The 21,221-nt window shown below is 43.2% G+C and overlaps 1 protein-coding gene across 3 annotated transcripts in view; it reads left to right on the plus strand.

Annotated features, from left to right (window-relative positions):
• Window positions 1–21,221, plus strand: part of RIN2 (Ras and Rab interactor 2) — a 231,250-nt gene that overhangs the window by 40,999 nt on the left and 169,030 nt on the right. The window contains exons 2-3 of one of the 3 annotated variants that reach the window (XM_044263536.1): window positions 12,332–12,454; window positions 12,608–12,720. In XM_044263536.1, the coding sequence (XP_044119471.1) occupies window positions 12,698–12,720 (23 nt within the window). In that variant the 5' untranslated portion in view covers window positions 12,332–12,454; window positions 12,608–12,697. Of the gene's footprint in view, window positions 1–12,331; window positions 12,455–12,607; window positions 12,721–21,221 lie in introns of those variants that run through there. The other 2 variants (XM_044263530.1, XM_044263531.1) reach the window with 2 other exon arrangements.

Below are 21,221 nucleotides of genomic sequence, written 5' to 3' on the forward strand. Positions count from 1 at the left end.
TGTATCAGTCTCGCTCCTTTAATCACGGACCCATTATTGGGGGACCCAACAGTAGAACTGACAGGAACATCTATTATCTAGCTCACCACCATATGCTTCAGTCCCCTCAGTGGCATCCTCTGGGGTGATTGTCCAGTCTATGCTTCAGTTTCTTTCTTTTCTTTCTTTTTTTTTTTAATTTTATTTGACAGAGAGAGAGAGATCACAAGTAGGCAGAGAGGCAGGCAGAGAGAGAGGAGGGAAGCAGGCTCCCCACTGAGCAGAGAGCCCGATGCGGGGCTTGATCCCAGGACCCTGAGATCATGACCTGAGCTGAAGGCAGAGGCTTAACTCACTGAGCCACCCAGGCACCCCTATGCTTCAGTTTCTTGATGATGAGGCAATCCCCCTTATGATGTACAGGAAGTCCTTACCTTGACCTGGAATGTGCCTTCCCCTAAAATCTGTCCTTTGGTTCCTAGGCGTACCTCTTACCTGTTAGTGGTCAAGTCTGAATCCTCTTTGCCAAGATGGAAGGAGGCTTTCCTGCTTTTCCTTTTCATCAGGTCAAGCATTCAAAGCTCCATCAAGCTTTTTCCCCACACCACAGTCATGGTCATTTCATTTCTCTCCCCTTCTGACCCCAATTTTATCATCAAAGTGTGGCACCCAGAATTAGGGTGATCTGACTTCTGTAGACCATCATCCCCTTCATTGTGGATGCTCTTTTCTGGATATATAGTTAACCATTTGATCGTGTTAGTGGTCCAACTGCCTTTTGGATTTCTCAATCTAGATCTTCCTCAGGACCTCTGACTCCCCTAATCCAAAAATGAAACAATAGTACACCTACTCACAGCAGTGATTCCTGTATCTTACTAAGACCTGCAGATTAGGTTCCTTGCTCCCCACACAGGCAGTATGATCCTTAGCGCTACTAATATAAGGCACCTGTTATACAACTTCTGACATTTTCTGTTTGCATATGTGGGTTGGGGGAGGGGACCGTTTATCCTGATGCAGATTATGCATTTATTCCTATTCATTTTTCAACTCCTATTGGACTTCTCCACTCAGACTTTCCTTATCTAAACATAATCATCATCCACCTGCCCACACTGCCCCTTCTGACTTCCTTATCCTCTGGGTATCTGTAATGGATGATTCCTCCTTGCATCTGGCATAAGAGCTCTTGTGTCTGGCACTTTCTTTCCAAGTTCAAGTTTATAGTTCCCTAGCTCAGCTCTTCATTATCTGCCCTAAGTTGTCCTTCCACCTCCAGCATCCACCTCAGACAGAGATTTCAGGGGCTTCTGTAGGTTTACCTTATGCAACAACAGAAGCCCTCCCCTGAGTCCAGGCCTTTCCCTGATCACTGTTTCCTCCCAAACCCTCAGGGCCCCCAGAGTCAGCCCAGATTCTCATGCCTTTGCCTTGACACCTCTGCTTTTAGCCAGGTGGTTCTGTCTAAATGTTTTTCCTCATGCTCCCCTAGTTGAACCTACACCCATCTTCACCTCCTCTTCGGATGCCTACATCCGAAAACAGGAACCTGTTTGTGCCCCTGTAGTGTCCCTCTTAGACCTAGAACAAAATCAAACAAATGTGTGTTAAATTGGATAAATATGTGAATTACTTGCCCCTTTTGTTAATAGGCAGAATGGAGATAGAAGTAGTTGAAAATTACCATGGATATATAGGTGTTCCTAGAAATACTCATCATTTCTAAAGCTAAGAGTTTTCCAAAACAGCGAACATATTTGTGAGAATATTATTCAAAGTAATCTTGTGGATCTTACTTAATGTAATCAAATATATTTAAATAAAAGTCAAGAATCTAGTTTGGAGGTCTAGTGCTAAGGTTTAGTTTGTTGAAGGTCAAGAAAATTCCTAGCTTGTCCTTTGAAAGAAGTCATACCAGAGAAGAAAAATGATTGACCTAGAGAGGAGGTAGGCCTTGCACTTGGATTCACATTAGTACATGTAAGTGAGGAAAACTTCATATAGTCATGGCAACCTGGCTTCTGGGAAAAAGATTTATCATTGGTTAAGGAAAATTAGCTGGGACATCCATTTTGAAGTGATCTGAAGTAATCTAAATTTTCTCTATTACACAAAAGCCTTTGGGAAGGGCATAAAAATATAACAAATTGAATCCTGGTTTTTCATAGGTATTGTAATTTCTATTACCAAAAAATATTTTTCCAAATGTTGATATTCCTAGAACTGTCAGCAGGAGGTGTTTTATTGGAAAATGTTACTATTCTCATGCAAACATCAGCATTTGGAATGACTGATCAGTACAGTTAGGGGTCTTTAGTCTGCTTTTATTGTGCCCTTTTCAGACAACAAATGGGTAAGGGAAGAAGTCTTCTAAACTTACTGGAAATGGGACGTTTTGGAATTACCCATGATTACTATCTTAATTCCCTCCCTCCCTCCCCTGTCACTATGGTTGGGGTAGGTCGGGGGCAGGATCCCCTTTAGGGACAAGGTCAGAGCAGAGGACAGGGTCAGCTTGACTGTAAGAGCTGAAAAAGAGAGAGAAACTACTTTTTGTTGGTAGAGGAATGGCAGTGGGAATGTCTCCAGAGGTTTCCTCTACCTCTTGCTTTAAGATTCTACCTGTCAGTGAATGGGAGAAGATATTTGCAAACGACATATCAGATAAAGGACTAGTGTCCAAAATCTATAAAGAACTTAACAAACTCAACACCCAAAGAACAAATAATCCAATCAAGAAATGGGCAGAGGACATGAACAGACGTTTCTGCCAAGAAGACATCCAGATGGCCAACAGACACATGAAAAAGTGCTCCATATCACTCGGCATCAGGGAAATACAAATCAAAACCACAATGAGATATCACCTCACACCAGTCAGAATGGCTAAAATCAACAAGTCAGGAAATGACAGATGCTGGCGAGGATGCGGAGAAAGGGGAACCCTCCTACACTGTTGGTGGGAATGCAAGCTGGTGCAACCACTCTGGAAAACAGCATGGAGGTTCCTCAAAATGTTGAAAATAGAACTGCCCTATGATCCAGCAATTGCACTACTGGGTATTTACCCTAAAGATACAAACGTAGTGATCCAAAGGGGCACGTGCACCCGAATGTTTATAGCAGCAATGTCCACAATAGCCAAACTATGGAAAGAACCTAGATGTCCATCAACAGATGAATGGATAAAGAAGATGTGGTACATATACACAATGGAATACTATGCAGCCATCAAAAGAAACGAAATCTTGCCATTTGCGACAACATGGATGGAACTAGAGCGTATCATGCTTAGCGAAATAAGTCAATCGGAGAAAGACAAATATCATATGATCTCCCTGATATGAGGAAGTGGTGATGCAACATGGGGGCTTAAGTGGGTAGGAGAAGAATCCATGAAGCAAGATGGGATAGGGAGGGAGAAAAACCATAAGTGACTCTTAATCTCATGAAACAAACTGTGGGTTGCTGGGGGGAGGGGGGTTGGGAGAAGGGGGGTAGGGTTATGGACATTGGGGAGGGTATGTGCTTTTGGGTAAATTGGAAGGGGAGATGAACCATGAGAGACTATGGACTCTGAAAAACAATCTGAGGGGTTTGAAGTGGCGGGGGGGTGGGAGGTTGGGGTACCAGGTGGTGGGTATTATAGAGGGCACAGCTTGCATGGAGCACTGGGTGTGGTGAAAAAATAATGAATACTGTTTTTCTGAAAATAAATAAATTGGAAAAAAAAAAAAGATTCTACCTGTCAGTAAGGACCATCCTCATCATTTACCCAATTCTTATTTCAAGAACAAGATTTACATTTGTAAAAGGCATGAGAGGAGTGTATAATATGTTTAAATATATAATATGCCAGTGCAGTAATCCATGCAATGAAAAAGGTATACAAATTAAGACCCATTAACTAAGTGCAGGGAGGGTTCCTGGCAGTGAGGGACACATGTGTTCAGAAACTCAGAGCAGCCTTGGGGCATGATGGCAAGGACCAGCAGAGGGGGCAGTGGTGATCGATGAAGCAAAGACGACTCTGGGCTTTGCCACTGACCAGCTGCTGGTGCTGCCCATGACCACCTCTTGCAGCTATAAAATGAGAATTGAATGCTATCCTCTTCACAAAGCTGCTCTGATGGCTTAAGGGAGTCACATGAAAGGTACTTAACACAGTGCCTTGGCTGTAATCAATTCTTAATCAATGGTAGCATTTATCTGCTAGAGTTTGAGATGGCGCTAAAGGATGGGCAGGATTGTAGCAAGAGATAGCAGTAGATGGTAAGGTGTTTTAGGCTGAGCAGCCACCGTGTGTGTGCGTGCATGTGCGTGTGTGTGTGTGTGTGTGTGTGTGTGTGTGTGTAGCTCACCAGTCAAGGGATAGGGGATAGCCATATGGTATTAGTGACCAGTAAGGTTTTGAGGGCTGTTCTATAAGGAAATGCTGTCCAATAGAAATACAATGTGATGGGGCACCTGTGTGGCTCAGTTGGTTAAGCACCCACCTTCAGCTCAGGTTGTGATCTTGGAGTCCTGGGATCGAGCCCTGATTCAGGCTCCTTCCTCAGTGAGGAGTCTGCTTCTCCCTCTCCCTCTGCCTCTTTCCCCTGCTCATGCTTTCTCTCTATCTCAAATAAATAAATAAAATCTTTAATAAAAGAAATATGATGTGAACCACATATATTATTTTAAATTTTCTAGTGGCTATATTCTTAAATTTTTTTTAATAGATAAAGTTAAATGTTTATTTATTTATTTGCTTGTTTGTTTATTTATTTGACATAGAGCACAAGCAGGGGGAGCAGGAGAGGGAGAAGCAGGCTCCCTGCTAAGCAGGAAGCCCGCTATGGGGCTCTATCCTAGGACCCAGGGATCATGACCTGAGCCTAAGGCAGGTGCTTAACTGACTGAGGCACCCAGTCACCAAAAATTAATTTTAATAATATATTTTCTTTAATCCAGTATATCAGTTTCAACATGTGCAATGTAAAACTTCTTTAATAGTGGGTTTTACATTTTTTCACTAAGACTTCAAAACCTGTTGTGTATTTTCTATTTAACAACACATCTGAATTCGGACTCCCCACATTGTGGGCAATCAATAGCTATGCAGGGCTAGTGGCTGCTGTGTTGGACATCCCAGCCCTACGGAGTCTTACTTCAGTAATAGCAGCACCATTTTCTTTGCGCTCTTTCTCTCTGTCCTCCCCCCAGAAAGATAGATGGCAGTGCCTTTCTCCGATATGTTTAATTTAGGGAAATGGAAAAGAGAGGGAGAAAACATGCTCCAGGTCACCATCTTTCACAGTTGGTCTAATCCTGAGATAGTTGGGAATAAGAGCTCTTTGGTTAAAGAATTTGGGGAGAGGGACGCCTGGGTGGCTCAGTTGGTTGGACGACTGCCTTCGGCTCAGGGCGTGATCCTGGAGTCCCGGGATCGAGTCCCACATCGGGCTCCCAGCTCCATGGGGAGTCTGCTTCGCTCTCTGACCTTCTCCTCGCTCATGCTCTCTCTCACTGTCTCTCTCTCTCAAATAAATAAATAAAATCTTTTAAAAAAAAAAAAAAAGAATTTGGGGAGATACTTGGACATAAATTAACCCTTCCAGATTAGATTCACATAGAGGCTCTGGAAATCTTGGAACAACAAAACAATAAAAACAACAACAATAATAGCAACAAGAAACCTTGTTTCACTTTGTGTAACTCCACATTTCCCAGTTCCTTGGGATTATAGAGCAATGTTTCCTTTTAACACATACTAGCTTAGGTGACATTGTTTGGCAGCCTGTTTTCTTCAATCTGCTTTTGCCTTGAGGGTTTCAGTTTTTAAATATTTCATAAGGCTTTAGAGCTTCCGATGAGTATTAGGTGTGTGCAGTCACACCTTACAGATTCTTAATCAGTATTTGTTCATCAGTGAATAGTTGTGATCAAAACACGCCCCCATAAATTTAGCTTTTTTTCTTCCATAGAGAAATGAAATTAAAACTCTAGATAATTTAAAGTTGTCAAGGTGAGAAACCCTTTAGTATTCCCTGGAGAAAATCTGGTTTGCTAGGCAACCGAGGTAAGTTTGAAATGAATTTACATTTCTCTTAGGAACACAACCATGTTAAAGTTCAATGACCAAGTGAGGACAGACACCCTTCGCTGAAGAAATGCCTCTGTGCGCACTCCATGAGACCAACACAGCAAGGCTGGGACAGCTTCCCAGACCCTTATAGCTGCTTCACCCCTTCTGATGGAAAGCCTCCATCTGTCAGCTGTTCTTTTTAACGATCAGTTATATTTTTCTTATAAAAAGATGATCTTTATGTGACTGGTGTTTGACGTTTCTGTATGGAGGATTTTATAACATATGCCATATGTTATATATCCACCGTTAGCTCAGTTTTATATCTATACTTAAGACTTGTTTGGGTTTGCTGAATTCTTGTCTTTTTGTAAGTCAGAACCCCTTTGGAAGTTGGCTAATTGTATTTTGCCTGGAAGGTTTTTTCCCCCTAGGGGCTCAGAACACTTTGTCTTAAGCACTTAGGGATGCTACTGCAGCAACGTGGGTGAAAATTGAATATTGGTGGCAATATTGAATTCTCTCTATTTTTTGTCTGTGTCGTGACAGCACTAGATACCTGAAACTATGGTCTGGTGTTATAAGCATGGTAACTAAGAGTCACAGCAAACCCCCTTCTCCCGATGGCCAGATGTGTTTATCAGCCTCCCTAGTGCATTATTTTGCTAAATCAGAATTGGAAGTGTATGCCAGGATGCTAAAACTCAGTCAACAGTATTAATGGAAATACCTGCATCAGGCTCCGTATTGTGTGATAAACAATGGTGCATGAGTAATGGGAAAATTAAGACCAGAACCCCCGAGCTACACACATTGAAACATCATTGAATTTGAGGAGTGGTTAGTCTGGGTGTCCACCAGGAAGTTGTTTAAAGATTTTTCAAATAGATGAGTACACAGGAATATGTACATAGAAGAGGGAATGTACCTATGAGCTTGACCTTTCCTGTTTCATCAAATGAAAGATTTGGATTATACAGATTTTCAAAATGGGCATCTATAAATATGGATTTATTCTCAGGGGTTCATACATCCTCTTTGGGAATTGTTGAAATACATGTTTATTCTGAGGATAGTGTTTACTAATTACTTTAACTATTCTGGGTCATCTAAGGCAGTGTTTTTCGAACTGTGGGTCATGACCTCCCTCAGAGATTGTGAAATAGGAAGTTGGGCACATACAGCCTTGTCTATTTTTTTTTTAAAGATTTATTTATTTATTTGAGAGAGAGAGAGTGTGTGTGTGTGCATATGTGAGTGGGTGGAGGCACAGAGGGAGAGAATCTCAAGCAGACTACCCTCTGAGCACAGAGCCCATAGTGGGGCTCCATCCCATAACCCATGAGGTCATGACCTGGGCCAAAACCAGCAGTTAGAAACATAACTGACTGGGCCACCCAGGTGCCCCCAGCCTTGTTTTCAGTAAAAGTGAATGGGATAGAAAACATCAGAACATAAGAGCTAAGTGCTGTTTTATAAAATGTTTGTTTCTGGGGCTTGTGGGTGACTCAATCGATTAAGGATCTGACTCAGTTTTGGCCCAGGTCATGATCTCAGGGTCCTGGGATCAAGCCTGTATCAGGCTTCATGCTTAGCTTGGAGTCTGCTTGAGATTTTTCTCTCCCTCTCCTTCCGCCCATCCCACTTATGCTCTCTCTCTCTCTCTCCCTCTCTCTCTCTCGTAAATAAATATAATCTTTAAAAAAAATATTTCTGTTTTGAATGTATGTGTATGGTATCAGTCATGATGTGAAAAGTATTTTTTACTGTGGACCGAAGTCAAAAGAGTTTGAAAGCCATTAATTGCTAGATCTCTGGTTCTTCACCAGTGCTGCACACTGGAATCACCCAGTGGGCTTTGAAAAATAGGGCTGCAGGGGTACAACCCCTGGGGATTCTACTGTTGTTGATTTGGTGTATGACCTAAGCATGGGGCATGCTTAAAACTTCTTAGATATGTAAGCAGGAAGAAGAGCCCTTGAAGAGCGGAGCCTTCGGGACGCGTTCGGTTAGGTAATTTCAGTGCCTGCCATTGGATTTGCATTTATTTAATTTGCCTTGGGACCAAGTGGTCCTACAAATTGGAATTGTGGCAGGGTCCAGGGAAGGAGCAGAGCGGGCTTAGGACACAGAGAATGCCTGCCCCCAATGAAAGATTGGTGCAGTCTAGTGGGGTAAGAAATGAAAGCTTCATAGTAGTTCAGCTTGAGAAATGTGGAGGGAGAGTGGAAAAGAGACTGGGATCATTAGAACTGTGTCAGCATTCCCCCTGCCATTCCACTCTATGAGCACATGGCCCAGAGTCAGCATGACAGGGGACCCCAGCCTGCTCTGACCCCAGGTGGTCTGTTTATGGGTGCCTCCCTCTCATGCAAGCCTCTCCACACACCAAATTGCATTTAAGGGTGATTCTTTTTCTTTGTTCTTTTTAATTTAATTTTTAAAAAAGATTTTATTTATTTATTGGACAGACAGAGATCACAAGTAGGCAGAGAGGCAGGCAGAGAGAGAGGGGGAAGCAGGCTCCCTGCAGAGCAGAGAGCCCGATGGGGGGCTCGATCCCAGGACCGTGGGATCGTGACCCAAGCTGAAGGCAGAGGCTTAACCCACTGAGCCACCCAGGCGCCCTAATTTAATTTTTTATGATTTAATTTTTTAAAACTTTGATTCCACTATAGTTAACATACAGTGTTATAGTAGTTTCAGGTGTCCAGTATAGTGACTCAACAGTTCTGTATATTACTAATCTGCCTTGTTGAGGGTTTTTATCATGAATGGACGTTGTCCTTTGTCAAATGCTTTTTCGGAATCTTTTGAAAAGATCACATGACTTTTATGCTTTCTCTGGTTGATGTAATGTATCACATTGATTGATTTCTGAATATTGAGCCATCTTTGCATCTGGGACTAAATCCCACTTGATTTGTGGTGAATGATTTCTTCTTTTTTTAAAAAATATTTTATTTATTTGACAGAGATCACAAGTAGGCAGAGGCAGGCAGAGAGAGAGGAAGGGAAGCAGGCTCCCCGCTGAGCAGAGAGCCCAATGTGGGGCTCTATCCCAGGACCCCGAGATCATGACCTGAGCCAAAGGCAGAGGCTTAACCCACTGAGCCACCCAAGCGCCCCTGTGGTGAATGATTTCTTAACTTAGTGTTGGATTTGGTTTGTTAATATTTTGTGAGAATTTTTGCATCCACGTTCATCAGGAGTATTGGCCTATAGTTCTCTTTTTTAGTGGAGTTTTTATCTGGTTTTGGTTTCAGGGTAATGTTGGCCTCTTATAGAACAAATTTGGAAGTTTTCCTTCCTTTTCTCCTTTTTGGAATAGTTTGACAAGAATCAGTATCAGTTCTTCGTTGTGTGTTTGGTAGCCTTCCCCTGTGAAGCCATCTGGTCCTGAACTTTGATCAGTTGGGAGTTTCTTGATGACTGATTCAATATCATTGCTGGGAATCATTCTGTTCACATTTTCTATCTCTTTCTGATTCACTTTTGGGAGGCTGTGTGTTTCTAGGAATTTATCGACTTCTTCCAGGTTGTCCAATGTGTTGGCATATAATTTTTTCATAAAATTCTCTTACAATCCTTTGCATTTCTGTGCTGTTGGTTGTTCTTTCTCCTTTTTCATTTCTAATTGTATTTATTAAAGTATTTCCTCTCTCTCTCTCTCTTTCTCCCCCTTCCCTCCCTCTTTCCCTTTTTATGAATGTAGCTAAAAGTTTATCAATTTTGTTGATCTTTTCAAAGAATGAGCTTCTGGTTTCATTGACCTGTTTTATTTTTATACTTTGTTTCATGTATCTTCTTCTCTAATTTTTATTATGTCCTTCCTCCTGCTGCTTTTGGGTTTTGTTTGTTCTTCTCTTTCAAGCTCTTTTAGGTGTGAGGTTGACTTGTTTATTTGAGATTTTTCTTGCTTCTTAGGGTAAGCCTGTATTAATACGAACTTCCCACTTAGAACAGCTTTTGCTGTTTCTCAAAGATTTTGGACTATTTTATTTTCATTTTCATTTGTCTCCATGTATTTTTAAATTTCTTCTTTGATTTTTTTGGTTGCCCCATTCATTGTTTAGTACCATATGATTTAACCTCCAGATTTTTTCTTTTGATTTCTAGTTTCAGATCATTATGGTCAGAAAAGATGCATGGTATGAATTTGTTGAAACTTATTTTGTGGCATAATATGTGATCTGTTCTGGAGAACGTTCCTTGTTCACTTGAAAAGAATGTGTATTCTGCTGTTTTAGGATTGAATGTTCTGAAAACATTTGTTAAATCCATCTGGTCCAATGTGTCATTCAAAGCCACTGTTTGTTTTGTTGATTTTCTGTTTGGATGATCTGTCCATTGATGTAACTGGGGTATGAAAGTCCCCTACTGTGACTGCATTACTATTAGTTACTTCATTTATGTTTGTTATTAAGTTTTATGTATTTATGCACCCATGTTGGATGCATAAATATTTACAGTTGTTATATCTCATTGTTCCTTTTATGGTTATATGTTTTTCTTCTTTGTCTCTTGTTACAGTCTTTGTTTTAAAATTTTAAGGAAAATTCTTGGTTTATTCTCTTATGATAGTCCTTCCCTCACAGAAGAGGAAACTCTGCTATATTCATGTTATAAGGAATGACTGAGTTTTAGCCAAATAACATCATCTAATACATTAAATTAATCTCATTACTTCTAACTGTATTGGTTTCCATTCCTGTTGTTATATGGCTTCCTCTGCTTGGTGTCACTGTGTGGCTTACCCTGAATATAGTGGGTCAGTAAATTAACTCCCAACTCCTTGTATATCTGTTAGCAGAAATTAGAAGACATTGTGAAGTGATGTGAATGGGTCCTAAAGCTTACCTTGACTATTTATCAGTAATCTTACCTATGTATATGTGACATAGGCGTCAGAGGAAAACCTGTATTAAAAAGGAAAGTTGGGGGGCGCCCAGGTGGCACAGTTGGTTGAGCGTCTGACTCTTGTGTCTGCATAGGTCATGATCTCAGGGTCCTGGGAAGAAACCTCTGGTCAGGCTCTGCACTCAGCAGGGAATCTGCTTGAGGATTCTCTCCTCTCTGCCCCTCCCCCTACTTGCACACTCACGAGCACACTCTCTCTAAAATAAATGAATACATCTTTTTCTTTTTTTTTTTTTAAAGATTTTATTTATTTGACACAGAGAGAGCACAGGAAGGGGAGCAGCAGGCAGAGGGAGAAGGAGAAGCAGGCTCCCTGCTGAGCAAAGAGCCCAACATGGGGCCTGAGACACAGCTGGGATTCAAGATCAAATGCGTTGCCCCCAGATCTGAGAACTGAATTTTCTCGAGAGTGAGGAGAGGGTCGGGGAGGCTGTTCCAGGCCAGAGGCCAAACTGGAATCCAGAGAATGAAGGGATGCAAGTGACGTGATGTGCTGGAGAGGGAGTCAGTCCAGTTACACAGCCTGAAACCATGGAATATTACCAAAGAGTAGCAAAAATAAAATGAGAGAATCTTCTTACACTGATGTAGGGAGTTTGATAGGACATCTTGAGCATGGAATACACAAGGTGTAGGATGACACACAATGAACGTTTATTTAGAAAAGAAACACATGTGTGTATGTGTGTGGGTTGGGGAGAGAGAAGGAGAGAGAGTGAATCTATAACAGTGTTCACCTCTGCCAAGGATGTGGGCTCCAGGTGTTAGTGGTTGTGGTCAAAAGAATTTGAGCTTTGATCTAATAGTTGTGTTTTATTTCTGTTTGTTTATGAGTGATTTGACTGCCTTTGTGTGCTTCGGTAATTTTGGAAAGGTTAGGGCTTTGATACAAAACAATGAAATAGGGGGATAAGTCAGGATTTCATATTCAGATTGGTCCTATCTCCAAAGTTCTAGACTGGAAGATTGCAAAATTCTTTAAATTTGTAGAAGCTGATATGAGGCAAGGGGATAATGGAAAACAAATTGACACTTAATTGATAGAAAGACAGCCTGGTTACTAATTAGCTCCATTATTTATTTATTTATTTATTTATTTAAGTGAAAGACTTTTGTGGGAGTTTTAGAAATCTGAGCATTAGCATAGGGATTTAGAGGACATTCTGGTAAAGAATGCCTGTCTTTAGTTACCTGGTCCAGAGGTGGGAATGAGGGCCAGTCAAGGAAGGGAAGGCCATTGGCTGCACTCCCAGCCATCACTGGATCCTTCCAGAGCCCAATGAGACAAGTCCTCTATGTGGTTGCACACGATATTTTTAAAATGCTTCCAAAACCCTAAATGGCTGATTCTGTGTGTTATAGATGGAGGCAAGAGATCCGGACTGCTGAACTTCCACTGGAAAAGATAAAATGTGCAAGCCCTTCAGGACACTGGAGAGGCTGGGGCTGAACTGAAGAGGGAGACAGGACATGCCGGCGTGAAGGGTATGTCACATCGAAATGATAAAACCCGGTGTGTAGCAACCTGGGGATGTTTCTCATTGCCAGTTTGTTCTGTGCTGTCGGAGTGACTGTGCACTCTAGCTTGGTTGACGCGGGTGTGACTTCTCTGACGGGCAGCTGCATCCCTGTTTCCAGGTATCTGAGGGAATCAGCGTGTGATGGATTGGCCACAGGGTCAAACCAACGCCAAGGCGGTTGGGAGAGCATAAACCATAGCTCCCATTTATGGAGCACGGACTACGTGCCAGGTGAGGCTCTAAGCACTTTAACGAATTGATTCATTGAATTCCCACACCACCACCACGAAGGAGGCTCAGCTGCTATCCCCATCATAGAAATGCGGCCATCAGGGAGCACAAAGAAGCTGGTTCCTCACCAAGGAGGGTTGCAAGCATAAAAGCCTTACACTGTCCGCTCTCTCCCTCTCTTGTACATTTCTTCCCATCCCCACCTTTCTTTCTCTCTCTCTCTTTCTCTCTTTCTCTTTTTTTTTTTTTTTTCCATAGCATCATAGGTCTCCATATAACAGGGAAATAGCATCAAAGGGATGTCAGTAGACGCCACTGGCAGATCTGATTTTCCAAAAGTGGCCACAACAATATTGCTTAGAACCTTGCCATGTTCCCTCAGGCAGGGAAGTGCATTTTCCCTCTCCTGGAGTCTGGTGACAGAGTGGTGGCAGGAGGGACACAGAGTGGTCTCAGAGCCAGATCATTGAAGATGACATGGCTTTTCCCTGGCTCTCTCTCATTCTTTAGGCACACTAGTCTTTGAGACCAGCTACCACTGGCCCAGTCCCCTTATAAAGGCCATGTTTCAGGGTTCTAGCTGCCAGTCCCACATAAGGCCACACAGACACGTGAGCGAGACTTTGGGTGGCTCCAGCCGCCAGCCTTGGATCTGCCCCCACTGATGCCAGGCAGAGAGGAGACAAGCTGTCTCTGATGAACTGTTCATGTTCGGCCCTGCCCCCACAGCGGATTCATGAACAACACCAACATCCAACATTGTCTTCTTTTTTAGGTCTCTTATTTTATACCCACTGCAACACCATTTAAGGTCAAGGGCATTGCACTCATTTACGAGTAAGGAAATAGGAGCCCATTGAGATGATGTGACTCACCCAGGGCCACACAATGAGCTGGGATTTGAGCCCAGGGCTGGTCTACCCAGGCTTATGAGATCTGCCAGTGCCCAGACGTCCGCTCCTTCTGGATCAAGAGTTGGGGTGTGGGCTGCCTCTTAGACACTGCTGTTCTCAGAGAAAGCCAACCCATCTGGCATAAGACGACAAGACAATAACATAGGAGAACTGGTTTTATATAGTCTGTTGTGATTGTTTCCTTAATTTGAACCCCAGATCAATGCTGCCAGTCCTGGCCTAGACATACAGTTCTCTCAGGAAGCCAACCACCTTCTCTCCATGAGCTTACACAGCTTGGGATCTGCTCATGGCACAGAAGATACTTTTCCTTGTCATGTGAAATAATAGTCATTTGTGTGACCAGATACTTCTGTATCATCAACATGGCTATTTCTTGTTTGACTTCAGGCTCCCTGAGGCCAGCAGGGAGCCTGTCTCCTGTCTTCTCACCTCATGTCTTCTAGCACAGGTTCTGGCTCCCAGCAGACAGACAATGAACAAAGGCGTGAGAAATAAATACCTCAGAGCATCAACCAAGAATTTTCTTAACAGTGATGACAGTAGGGTAAGGAAGTGCAAAATTCCAGATATAAATACCGACGTCTTATCTTGCTGCTAAAGATTTGTCTTTTGAGGTCAGAGGTTTCTTTTTTCACTTCCTCGGTCTTTCCTGCGAGATAAAACATCTTCACGTTTGGCTTCTGTAAAAAAAACAACTTCATTGAAAATCAGTGGTCAGTTAACAACAGCAGGAACAGGCAGGGCTCTGAGATGCTCTATTTCACCCCGTCATTACCAAATGAAAAATACTTTCAGAGGTGCGACACGAGAGAATTGACCTTGGTGCAAATGTTGAAATATGACACGTAGCTTCTGCATTCATTCCCGGTAGCCTTACTCATGGGAATGATGGCACATGGGTCTTTCATCTTGTGTTTAGTTTTGTGAGTGTCATTGCAGCTTCTCAAGAACTGTGAATAACTCCCATCACTACCTTGTCGAGAATGTCCACTATTTTACTCTACGCTTAGCTGGTGTAGGGCTCCTGTAATAAAGGAGGTGGCAGCAGGACCAGACTATGAGGATTTTTTTTTTTTTATTATGAAGGATAAAATAAATGCATGCAAAATACGAGGCAAGTTTGTCTTCTGTCCTATTTTACGACCCAATCCATCAGTTAGCTTTTGCTACCTTAAAAAAAAAAAAAAAAAAAAAACCAACCCCAGAACATAGTAGCTTAAAATAATAGCCATTTATTTAGTTAAGGATTGTACAGGTTGATGGGCTGGGCTGGGCTCTGCTGGCCTGGCTGATGCAGCTAGGCTGACACATGTGTTTTCAGTTAGTGGCCGGTTTGGCGATGGTGGCCTTGCCTGGGATGGCTCACCTCTGTTCTGCGGGTCTGTCATCCGCCCACGGGTTAGGGCTCCAAGAGAGTGAGCATGTGAGCCTCCTCGAGGCTAGGCTTGAAATGACACAGGGCTGCATCTGCCAGATTCTTTTGGTCAAAGCAGGTCACAGGCCAATCCAGATTCAAGAGAAGAGAAGTCAACTCCAACCCTTGATGGGAGGAACTGCAAAGCTGCCTTGCAAAAGGCAGGCGTGTAGGAAGAGTGGAGAACTGTGGTTGTCTTTGCAACCCACAATACCACATAAAATGCCAGTATTGTACAAAGGGAATTAACAACATTACGATAGAGAATGAAAGGAAACCACATGCATAGCTGGTAACTTACGAGAAAAATGGCACTGGGCTGAGAAGAGAGGACAGCAGGAAGAAGTTGAGATGGGTATAGCCTAGAAGAGCCACTGCCATTCTCTCCTTTCCCGTCCCGCCTCACTCTGTAAAAGGGGGATTGAGAGGGAGGAGTGAGGCAGAGCAAAGGGGGTGTAGTTGGTAGGAAAGATTCTTTTTCTCTTTCCTCCCGTTGTCAGTGGCGGGGTGGGGGGTCGCAGGTGATGAAGGTGTGGCTCTCTCATGTCTCACTTGGGGGAGCCAGCAGAGAGGGTGGGGAAGGGTCAAATGGTCTGTCTCCCGAATGGCTTTGTTTCCATGGGATCTCAGGAAGGCTTCAACTACAAACACTGGGCCTCGTGAAACTACCACTGAGTTCACGGTCACATTTCATTTTCTCAACAGCCCTATAAGGGTGGGATCATTATTATCCTCACTTTACAGATGGGGAAACTGAGTGCTAAGAGCTCCGGTAACTTGCCCTTGGTCGCAGTTAGGCATTGACACAGATAGGGTTCAAAGCCCAGTTGTGTGATGGCTTCCACGGTGCACTTGGCTAAATCCTGCCACGCTGATGTCACCTGCGGGTTCTACAGAAATGGTGGCCCTCTTGCAGTTGTGATCAGAGCACGTGGGATTTACTCCCTCCCCTTCCCCTGACCTCTGTTTGGATCTTGGAATGAGGAGCATGCAGTGGAAGGATAGGGCTGGTGGGATGACTTGCCCCGTGGAGAGATTGGCAAGCAGCAAGTAAGCAGCTACCTTTGGGAAGACCCCCTGCTTCCCCGGGGTAAGCAGGGATGGGTCATTTTCAGTCCCAACTGAGTGATCCATCTCCTCTTCCTGGCTGAGTCCTGAGGCCCCAGTCGCCGGGTTTGAATGTTGTATTTCTCGGTAACCAGAGGGTGCTCTGGTAGGGTGTAGTGGAAGCGTAGGCCTCACCAGACCAAGATCCTCAGCCCACTATTGGGCCCGTCTGAAACAGCTCCACTAGAAATACCTCCCATGCCTCAGTGCACACAGAGGAGCACAGCCTGACTGATGTCGCGGGATTCCTCTCGGATGCTCTCTGGTTCTCCGGCTTCTCCTCTTTCCATGCGGCTGGATCTCACCTATGAAATACAGTGGAGAATGCTTGTTTTTCCTGTTGCTGCTGCCTGTTTAGTTAAAGGCTAGTGCTGCCATCCACTGGCTGAGAATTTTAAAGGGGTTTCATGAAGAATTTCTCTATTTTCTCGTCATTCTTCTTTTCCCCTCTGTAGTTTCCTCAATTTTGCTGGTTCTTTCCGACCTGCAGATGAAGCTTAGAAGCCCAATAGCAATAAAGACAAGTGAGTCTTGTTGGAAATAGTAACATTGCCTTATGGCTCGCAATGTCAAGGCCTATTCTAGGTCCATTACCCATTCTTTCCTCACGTGGCCCTGAGAAATAGTGTCTTTGTCCCCATTTTACAGATGAGAAAATGGAGAGTGGTGAAGTCATCTGTGTGTCATGGTGTCTGGCACAATCGAGTGCTTGATGAATGTTAGCTTTTATTTGTAAAGATGGGCCATATCCTAGCTTGCATCAAGAATTTGTGTGCAGTGACACAACTGGACACTCAGTGAAGGAGAGGGTGAGGTTGGGAGGGCAGGAGGCCATCAGGATGTGACTGTGAGCAGGTGACAGTGGGTACCTGGGGCTCAATCCCACTGGGGGATCTGTAGGACACATCTTGGAATTGTCCCACCAAGGGACACAGAAGCTGGGGTATTCTTGGAGAAATCACAGGGGTCTTTTCAAAGCAATTGCAGACTTCATCGTTGTATCCTGTATGTTACCACCCGTTTGTCCCAGGAAAGGAAACAAGGAAAAGCTATTGTGCATCGTTCCCCTTGGCTTCCTGTACTTCCCCTTTGTTCTCTGGCTGGACTGTCACCGCGCAGCAGACTATGCCCATACTCCGTGGAAAATTTACAATGAGCATTTACTTATTAGCTCATGCAACTAAAGGTTGGCTGGGGTTTGACTGATCCGGGTTGAGCTCACCTGGGTGGCTCTGCCTCTGGCATAGGTCCAGCTAGGCTTGGCTTCTCTTGGCTGAGATACAGGCTTGGACCAGTTCACCTGAGCGCATTCTGAGTCAAGCTGGTGGGCAGTTGCTACCCAAAGTAGGCTCTTCTCATGGCCATGACAGAGGCACAGGGATACAAGTGGAAACCCAAGAGGCCTCTTCACGGAGACTTCTGTATTATCTTCTTGTCTAAAGGAAGTCTCATGGCCAAACCCAAGTTAACAGGCAGAGAGGTACGTTCAGCCTTCCCTGGGGAAGTTTCTACTGCTGACCTTGGCTTAGAATCAATAAGGCACTCTACTGTGCTTCCTTTGCCTGGGCTAACCTATGCAAATACAACGTGAAATTTAAAAGTTTTACCAGTGCCAGTCTTCGTTATCACCTTGGGCAAAATCCCAAATCTTTAATGATATTCTAATTTAGTATTAAATGGGAGATGGTTATTGAAAGCTGCATACCCTCAGGTTCCAGAAACCTCTTTGCTGTCTCAGTCCTCAGCTGGGGATTGTTGCCTTATCTCATACCTGGAGAGCTCATTATAGACTCACAAAGTGTCTGGAGGTGTTGAGCTCTTCTGTCCCAGTTACAACTGGTCACCGCCTAGGTAGCTGCCTCAGAGGGTGAGACTTGGCATCTGCCCGTACAGTTGCTCAAGCTCCAAGTGAAATAAGAGCAGCAAGTGGAATGAATAAATTGTCAGTTATAGGGATGTGTGTATTTTCCTACATTTTAGGAGAAGGCTGGACTCCTGTAAAAATCTCATTTCTCTGCTCTTCTCAGTACCTTGGCTCTCTCATCTGGCGGGACGACAATTTGGCTGGAAGGAGAAGAGGGAGAGCTTTTATGTTGGTTGGAATTTGCAGCCATAAATTTACAGGACTTTTTCCAAGTTAGCATGGAAAAGACTTGCCGTTGAAATGCTTTTTGTGAGTTATAAGTCATAAAGCATATGCTCAGGGTGGCTTGACTGTTGTGTTCTTGGCCCCGTAAAGAAGGTCTGCGGAAAAAACCTAAGCCTTGAACGATTAAACGTCTTTGCAAACACTCCTAAGTTATTTATGTGTCCATATACCAGCCGAGCAAGCAAGTGAACACAGATCTTGATGATGCTAACGTCTTAACCGTAGCACCTCACTTTGTCCCTTTAGAGCATTCTAATTAACACATTGTTGAAATCCTATGCCCTCTTAATCCTAAATCCAAATGCCTGTGAGCTTAGTGGTTTGCTTCTGTCTTTATAAATGCACCAGGGTGGAGGAGACAGAACCAGATGTGTGAGCCAGTAACTAAGTGTCACTTCTTGGTGGGAAGGACAGTGGGGGCAGTGCGTAAATGAAACAAGGAGGAGAAAGCAGTCATTTTACTGGGCAGATTGCCATTATGGGCAAGGGGGTCTCTGTCCTGCAGGTGAGCTCTGGGAGATGATCAACCTCATCTCAGAGTTGCTTCACCAAGGAGTGAGGTCGCTGGGGTATTTTATCCACTGATTTCCATCCATCATCGGTAAGGACCATTTCAGGGGGCAGTAACTCCCTGGTCTTCTGGTCTACCTGTGGGTGAGTCAAGTGTGTTGCTGTCAGAGTCTTCAGAAAGAGTGCCGCTGGTACTTACCATGGAAACTCTAGACTTGTTAAGAGGGTGGTAAGTGCAAAGGGGACATGAGTGAGGCCCCAATAGCACCTGCTATGGGGCATGCCAGAGATTTTCAAGAATGGAAGGAGGGAATTTGTAGCTTTTGAAAGAGCTACCAAAAAAAAAAAAATTTTTTTTTTTGAAAGAGCATAGTAGAAGCTAAATACCTTGAAGGCCTTTTGGACTGAATGGGGAAAGGTGAGTATTCCTTTGCTTGGCTATTTAATTTATTTACATTTTGGCACAGACATACAATGAAACATTATATGACCATGAACAAAAAAGGGAGAGCTAATGAGCTGATATTGAACTCTATTCAAATTATAGTTTTGAGTAGGAAAAAAGCATAGTGCAGAACAATAGGTAGAGTATGCTGGGTTTTTTTTTCTTTTTTTTTTTAGGCAGGCACTTTTATTGGTTTATAACTTACATGTCCTAAAATTCACTGATTTTTAAGGATACAAGTATGAGTATTTGGGTAAATATATAGTTTTCTAGAAATAGTTTTTTTAGAAATTTTATGTAAGTGGAATCATACAATAGGTAGACTTTTATGTCTGACTTTCACTCAGCATAATGTTATTAAAATTATTCACATCATAGCTTATGTCAGTAAATCCCTTTTTGCTGTGCAATAGTATTTCATTATACAGATATATCACTTTTTGTTTATCTGTCCTATAGTTGATAGAAATTTGGTTTGTTTCAGTTTTATTGTTCCTAATAATGCTGCTTAGGAACATCCAGACTAGTCTTTATGTGGATATATATTTTAATTTCTCCTGGGTAGGTACTTAACCAGTGAAATTTCTGGGACATATGGTAAGTCTATGTTTAGTTTTTTAAGGGACACCACACTGTTTTCAAAGAGACTGTACCATTTTATTGCATTCCCCCAACACTGTATGAAGGGTCCAGTTTCTTCATATCCTCACCAACAACTAGTATTGTGAGTCTTTCTGAAGTTAGTCATTCTGATACTAGCCTAGTGGCATCTGATTTCCGGTTTAGGGTTTCCTAATGATTAGTGTTGTCCAGTGTCTTTTCATGTGCTTTTTTGCCATTCACAAATCTTCTTTGAGGGATACCTCTGTTCAAATCGTTTCTTTTTATTTAAAGATTTTATTTTTTTATTTGGCAGACAGAGATCACAAGTAGGCAGAGAGGCAGACAGAGAGAGGGAGGGGGAAGAAGGCTCCCTGCTGAGCAGAGAGCCTGGGTTCAAGGCTCAATCACAGGACCCTGGGATCAGGATGCCAGCTGAAGGCAGAGGCTTTAACCCACTGAGTCACCCGGGCACCCCTGTTCAAATCTTTTGTCTCTCTCTTTTTCTCTTTTTTTGTTATTGATTAAAAAGGGTTTGGACTATTGTAATTTTTCCTGTAAGATCAACATTATTTCCAAATAAAAAGTTAAAGGAAGAAAAACCCCTAGACCCCATCAGTGCCCCCCCATGCCCCATCTGAATGGTACCCTCTGCAGTTATTTCGTGGTGTTTTGTCCTCAGTAAAAAACTTAAAGGGAAGGGAGAGATCAGATTTTTAATCTTCCAGAACAAGTCATTGTCTGGTAAAGACATGATGGATCTTTCTTAAATCAAGACATACTTCCTTGACAACTTTTTTTTTTTTCTGTAAATGGGAAATTGATGATTTAAAAATGCCCAGATGTTAGAGCAAGGAAAAACATGAAAAGGCTTATTATTACTTTTCTTTCTTCTGTCCCTGAGGAAGTTACCCAGCTCCTCAGCCTTCCTCCCCACTCCACCCTTCCGCCCCGAGTATGGGTAAGAGACATTTGGCTATGTATCTGCCTGCCATGTAGTGTGTGACCTGGCCACGGAAGGGTGAGGAGGGCTGGTCCGCGCATGGGCACAGGCGCTTGTGTGTTCCCCAACGGCTCGCCCCTCCCACCTGCTCCACGCTGACCCCGATTACAGCAGGTGCGTCTGTGGAGTTGCCTCTCTTCCACTTCCCACCAAATCTTCAACTTGTACGATTTCTCCCATAATGAAAATGAAGCAAAGATATGCCTGCAAATTTATTAAGTTCAAACAGAAATTAATGGGCCAGTTACCTAATAGCAGATGAAGTAAAGAACAATGAGATGGAACAGAAAAATGTTCTAGTTCACCTACCTCCCTTATCCTTGACTTTCAGCAGGTTGGCTTGTACTTTACTGGCT

This window comes from Neovison vison, chromosome 8, assembly GCF_020171115.1.
Source record: "Neovison vison isolate M4711 chromosome 8, ASM_NN_V1, whole genome shotgun sequence".
NCBI classification, from domain to species: Eukaryota; Metazoa; Chordata; class Mammalia; order Carnivora; family Mustelidae; genus Neogale; species Neogale vison.